The sequence below is a fragment of the Mauremys mutica genome, chromosome 1 (genome assembly GCF_020497125.1).
Source record: "Mauremys mutica isolate MM-2020 ecotype Southern chromosome 1, ASM2049712v1, whole genome shotgun sequence".
NCBI lineage: Eukaryota > Metazoa > Chordata > Testudines > Geoemydidae > Mauremys > Mauremys mutica.
In genome coordinates this window covers 368,275,148-368,281,740 of record NC_059072.1, presented here as the reverse complement: position 1 = coordinate 368,281,740, position 6,593 = coordinate 368,275,148, and the positions used below count along the sequence as shown (strand labels likewise).

Below are 6,593 nucleotides of genomic sequence, written 5' to 3'. Positions count from 1 at the left end.
CAGGAGTGCAGAAAGGGGCTCAGGGCAGGGAGTTGGGTGCAGGAGGGGTGCGAGGTACAGGCAGAGGGTTTAGGGCAGGAAGTTGGGGGGCGGGGGGCAGGAGGGGTTTGAGCTCCAGCCCGGTGCCGCTTACCTAAAGTGGCTCCGGGGTGGCAGTGGCGCACACCAGGGCCAGGGCAGGCTCCCTGCATGCCTGCCCTGTCCCCACGCCACTCCAGGAAGTGCTGCGGCCCCTGGGGGGGCGGGGGCAGAGGGCTCTGCGTGCGCACATGGAGCCCTTTGCCTCCCGCCAGGGGGCTGCTTCTGAGAGCAGCGCTGGGCCCACAGCACCACCAGGGGTAATCCCGCAGGCCGGATCCAAAGCCCTAAACGGCCAGATCCGGCCCGCGGGCCATAGTTTGCCCATCCCTGCTCTAGTGGCAGCCATCCTTCCCTCCTTCCCTCCTTCTATCTATCCATGTCCCTGGGCCACTTCCCCTTCGGCCCCTCGCACTGGCTAGGCCCTTTCCCTCAGGGCCTGCGGTTTGGCAGACACCGGGCTGGAGCTCCCTTCTGCTCCCCCAGGCCGGCCCAGCACTTCGCTGTCCGTGGTGCCAGCCTCCCAGCTCTGGAGACAGACCTTCCCCTATCAAAGGCCTGGGACAGACTGCCTGATCCCTTCCCGGGCAGCCTTTTGATAGGGCTGAGCCTGGCCCTGATTGGCTGTCTCCAGTCTGGGTCCCAATTGGCTCCCAATAAGCCCTTTTCCCTTTTGGCTTTTGGTCAGGACTCTTTATTCTCAGCTCTGCCATCAGCTCATTGTGTGGCCTTGGGGAAATCACTTTAACTCTGTGTGGCTCAGTCGGTCCATGACATGGGGATAGCGCTGCCTGGCAGCCTAGCTACAGAGCTTCTAGATGTAGTGACTAAAAGCGTCACACAGAGCGTACGTTAGACTCAGCTTCACTGTTCAGCTTGCAGCCCTGGGCAATGTAGTTCAAGATAAGGTCCCGTCTACGAGTGTGAATAGCCGGCTAATGGCAGATCTGTCATTTATCTCCCTCCCTGTGAGCTACAGAACCCACTCCAGGCTCTGCCGCACCACCCACCCTCCCAGGTATCCCAGCTAGCGCAGGGGATTATCCTACAGCCTCTCCCAGCTGTTCTCCTTCTACCATCAAATCTGATCCCTTGCCCTGCCCCCGAGGCCTGGAACAGGGCAAAGAGCTCCCAGAACCATCCCCATTACAGGGACTCTGCCTGCTACAGGCTCCCAGGAGGAAAAAAGGGAGCTGAAATCAAAGCAGGTAATCCACAGGATGGTCTCTTCCCTTGGGAATTAGTAGCTGAGTAACAGGGGCAGGGTCTTGGGGCAATAGGGAGACAGTAGGGGGAGAAGGAGGCTGGGCTGTGAGGGAAGAGGACAGGCAAGGTGCAGGACATCAGGGGTCTAGTTACCAGCAATACGAAAGGTGGAAGTCCTATGAGTTAATGAGCTCTATGCAAATGAATTCCCTACTTTGCCACACTGAGACAGCCCAGTAAGGTCAGGAAAGGGTTGAATGTCTCTTTGACTGTCCAGTCAGTGGTTCAGGTGAAAGGTCCCAGCACCACATCACCAGCCAGATCTGCACAGAGCTCGGTCTGAGATCCAGAGCACCAGCAGAAAACTTTAGGTCCCTTTATGAGTAAAGAGCCGCAGCAGCCTGTCCCGGATCTGTTTGGTCCTCACCCCATAGATGATGGGGTTTAACATGGGGGGAATCAGAAGGTAAATGCTGGCAATGATAATGTGGAAACGCGGGGCCATATTCTTGCCATACCGGTATGTGAGGGCCGAGAAAAGACATGGGATGTAGAAGGCTAAGATGGCACAGAGGTGGGAGATGCAGGTCCCAAAAGTCTTGAGCCGGGCGTCCTTTGTGGGGAGGCTGAATATGGCCCTGAGGATCTGGGTATAGGACACAGCAATAAAAAATGGATCCAGACCAAATACACAGAATACCACAGAGAGGCTGTAGTAATTACTGACATGGATTTCAGCACAGGCCAGTTTCACCAAGGCCATGTGCTCGCAGTATGAATGGGGTATGATGTTGGTTCTTGCCACTAGAATATAGGGGAGCACGAGAATGCTGCCACGCAGCAGCACGCCCACGCCAATCTTGACCACTATGGAGTTTGTCAGGATGACTGAATGTCTCAGGGGATCACAGATGGCCACATAACGATCAAAAGCCATGGCCATGAAGATCCCAGACTCCGTTACTAAGAAGCAGTGAATGAAGTACATCTGGGTGAGGCAGGCACTGAAACTGATCTCCCTGGAATTGAACCAGAAGATGCTCAGCATTTTAGGCAGGGTGGATGTGGACAGGACCAGGTCAGTGATGGCCAGCATGCAGAGGAAATAGTACATGGGCCTATGGAGGCTCTTCTCCATCTTCACAATGAATGGGATGGTGAAGTTCCCCAAGACGGCTATGACGTACATGGTGCAGAAGGGGATGGAGATCCAGACATGGGCCATCTCCAGGCCAGGAATGCCCAGCAGGATGAAGGTGGAGGGGTTGGTGAAGTCAGTTGTGTTGGACTCTGACATGGAGTAGGGGAGAAGGTGTCCAACTTTGAGGCAGAACAATGTCTTCTGGATGTACCGTATGTTTCCCTCACTTTGTTTATGTGCCCAGGATCAAAAGTGATGGTCACAGTACAAATGCCTGGATAGAGAGGCAATTTTAATATTAGACATTATATGAACTATGTGCGGGGAAGTTCATGAGTTAAACAGAGTTAAACATGAGTTAAACAGTTGCACTTCACACATTGAAAAATTACATTTTTATTATACATCTAAATAAATTATGAACTGACCATACTAATAGCAATTCTGTATTTTATGATGCTCCATGCATCAATAGTTCCCTCACATTGTGGAGGGGGAAACCTTAATAGGCAGCAGTGGTAAATAGGAGTGTGGATACTTGCTTTGTCTGTATGAAGTGCAAGCTGGTCTCCATATTGGAAGAAAAGGTTAAGGATTAGAAACCAAGTATCAACCGTGGATTGCATCAGAGAAAATGATGATTTTCTGGATAGAAGTCAGTGTTTGGTTCTGGAAGCACAACATGCTGAAGAATCAGAGAGTGTAGCACAGAACGGTGAAGAATATTGGCAGCATGTGACCTCCAGAAGAAGAAAGAGAAGAACCTATGTACCCCCAGTGCAGACAGAGGTGTGAAACTTTTTTCAGGATCTGTGCACAGGTATTACTGTGGAGAAATATTTGGAAGAGCCATCTGAGTGAAGGGATCAGAAGTAGACCCCACTGTCTGGAAGTCATGGGTTGCATTGTCCTAGGGATGGAGGTTCCATGACGACCACTCCAAAGAGGAGAAGGCGGGTGATGGTTGTCGGTGACTCCCTCATAAGAGGGATGGAGTCATCTGTCTGCCAACCAGATCGGGAGACTAGAGAAGTGTGTTGCTTGCCTGAAGCTATAATCCGGGATGTGACGAAGTGTTTGCTGAGTCTGATCAAGACCTCAGACTGTTACCCCTTCTTACTTCTCCATGTGATGAAACTGCCAAGAATGACCTTAAGCGGATCACTGCAGACTACATGGCTCTGGGAAGAAGGATAAAGGAGTTTGAGGTAGCAAAGAATTTTGTGGCACCTTATAGACTAACAGACGTTTTGCAGCATGAGCTTTCGTGGGTGAATACCCACTTCGTCAGATGCAAGTTGTGGAAATTTCCAGGGGCAGGTATATATATGCAAGCAAGAAGCAAGCTAGAGATAACAAGGTTAGTTCAATCAGGGAGGATGAGGCCCTGTTCTAGGAGGAGAGGTGTGAAAACCAAGGGAGGAGAAACTGGTTCTGTAGTTGGCTAGCCATTCACAGTCTTTGTTTAATCCTGAGCTGATGGTGTCAAATTTGCAGATGAACTGAAGCTCAGCAGTTTCTCTTTGAAGTCTGGTCCTGAAGTTTTTTTGCTGCAGGATGGGCACCTTAAGATCTGCTATTGTGTGGCCAGGGAGGTTGAAGTGTTCTCCTACAGGTTTTTGTATATTGCCATTCCTAATGTCTGATTTGTGTCCATTTATCCTTTTCCTTAGAGACTGTCCGGTTTGGCCGATGTTAGTGTAGGGAATGTCCTGAGTAGATTGTGCAGTTTCTTAGTGTATTCCTCAGTGGGATCTGAGGGAAGTGGCCTGTAGAATTTGGTATTGGAGAGTTGTCTGGCGGCCTCCTTTTGGTAGTCAGACCTGTCCATGATGACTACAGCACCTCCTTTATCAGCCTCTTTGATTATAATGTCAGGATGGTTTCTGAGGCTGTGGATGGCATTGTGTTCTGCACGACTTAGGTTATGAGGAAAGCAATGTTGTTTTTCCACAATTTCTGCCTGTGCACGTCGGCGGAAGCATTCAATGTATAGGTCCAGACTGTCATTTCGACCCTCAGGAGGAGTCCATGTGGAGTTCTTCTTCTTGTGCTGTTGGTGGGAGGGTAACTGTTTAACAGTGCGCTGTTCAGTGTTGTCCTGAAAGTATTCTTTGAGTCGGAGACGGCGAAAGTAGGCTTCCAGATCGCTGCAGAACTGTATCATGTTGGTGGGGGTGGCAGGGCAGAAAGAGAGTCCCCGAGATAGGACAGACATTTCTTCTGGGCTGAGTGTGTGGTAGGATAGATTGACGATATTGCTGGGTGGGTTAGGGGTACCACGGTTGTGGTCCCATGTAGCAGGTAGGAGTTTAGACAGCTTACAGTTCTTTTTCCTTTGTAGAGAGGTGAAGTGAGTAATGTAGATCTCCTGTCTTATTTTAGTGAATTCCGTTTGTATGGAAGTTTGGTTATTAATGAGAGTCTCCAGGTTGGAGAGCTCTTTTTTGATGTTTTCCTGTTTGCTGTATAGGATGCTGATCAGGTGGTTCCTCAGTTTCTTTTATAGAATAGAGTATGGCATAGTCTCTCACTGTGGTCTGTGTAGTATGTAGATAGCAGTGGATTTTTTACCTTTAGTCCATTTGGTATGATGTCCATCCGTTTGCATTTGGAAAGGAAGATGATCTGTCTGTATTTGTGCAAGTTTCTTCATGAGGTTGATGGATTTCCACTCCATACTGCTAAATGCAGTGCCTTGCATGGTGTCAAGTATCAGAGGGGTAGCCGTGTTAGTCTGGTTCTCTAAAAGCAGCAAAGAATCCTGTGGCACCTTATAGACTAACAGACGTTTTGCAGCATGTTTGCAGTTTGAGGTGTTCTCATCCATCCTCTCTGTTGAAGAAAAAGGAAAAGGCCCAGGTAGGGACCATCGAATTATGGAGGTGAATGTGTGATTATGCAGGTGGTGTCAGAGAGAAGGCTTTGAATTCTTTGACCATGGGATGTTGTTCCAGGAAGAAGGATTGCTAGGAAGAGATGGGGGAAGAGCATCTTTTCAGGCAGGCTTGCTAACCTAGTGAGGAGGGCTTTAAACTAGTTTTCCCAGGGCACAGTGATCTCATCCCAGAGGTAAGTGGAAAAGTGGAATACAGGGAGGAAACACAAGGAGAAGCCTCCTGAGTCATACTGAGAAAATAGCAATCGGCTAGTTATCTTAGGTGCATGTACAAGAAAGCAAGAAGCCTGGGAAACAAACAGGAAGAATTGGAAGTTCTGGCACAATCAAGGAATTATGATACGATTGGAATAACAGAAATTTCGTGGGGCAGTTCACATGACTGGAGCACTGTCATGGTTGGGTACAAACTGTTCAGGAAGGACAGGCATGGGAAGAAATGTGGAGGAGTTGCATTGTATGTAAGAAAGGGGAATGCTTGCTTAGAGCTCCAGTATGACACTGGAGAAAAGCCTGTTGAGAGTATTTGGGTTAAGTTTAGAGGTGAGAGCAACAAGGGTAATGTAATGGTGGGTGTGTGCCAGAGACCCCCGGATCAGAAAGATGAGGTAGATGAAGTTTTCTTCAGACAACTGAAATTTCCAGATCACAGGCCCTGGTTCTAATGGGGACTTCAATACAGAGAGCAATACAGGAATGCACAGACAATCCAGGAAGCTTTTGGAGAGTGTTTGGGACAACTTCCTGGTACAAGTGCTGGAGGAACCCACTAGGGACCATACTCCGCTTGACCTGCTGCTCACAAACAGGAAAAATTTGGACGGGAAAGTAGAACTGATGGCAACCTAGGCAGCAGTGACCATGATATGGTTGAATTCAGGATCCTGACAAAAGGAAGAAAGGAGAGGAGCAAACTACAGATCCTGGACTTTAGAAAAGCAGACTTTTACTCCTTTAGGGAACTGATGGACAGGATCCTCTGGGCGGCTAATATGAGGGGGAACGGAGTCCAGGAGAGCTGGCTGTATTTTAAAGAATCCTGCTTGAGGGTGCAGAAACAAACCATCCCGATGTGCAGAAAGAGTAGCAAATATGGAAGGCGACCTTGGGTTAACGGTGAAATTTTCAATGAGCTTAATCTCAAAAAGGAAGCCTAAAAGAAGTGGAAACTTGGACATATGACTAGGACATATGTTCTTATGGAGGAATATAAAAACATTGCTAGAGAATGAACGAGTCTAATCAGGAAGGCCAAGACACAATTGGAGT

At 48.9% G+C, this 6,593-nt stretch overlaps 1 protein-coding gene across 1 annotated transcript; it reads right to left on the bottom strand.

The window, feature by feature from the left end:
- Positions 1–1,651: 1,651 nt before the first annotated feature.
- On the bottom strand, positions 1,652–2,581 carry LOC123374322 (olfactory receptor 52M1-like). The gene has a single exon (XM_045024162.1). The coding sequence runs from the start codon at positions 2,579–2,581 to the stop codon at positions 1,652–1,654; it is 930 nt and encodes a 309-aa protein (XP_044880097.1).
- Between the last annotated feature and the right edge of the window lie 4,012 nt (positions 2,582–6,593).

What these genes read in the sequence shown, in the direction of transcription:
- LOC123374322 (XM_045024162.1), bottom strand. Translation starts at nt 2,581, where the DNA reads ATGTCAGAGTCCAACACAACTGACTTCACCAACCCCTCCACCTTCATC.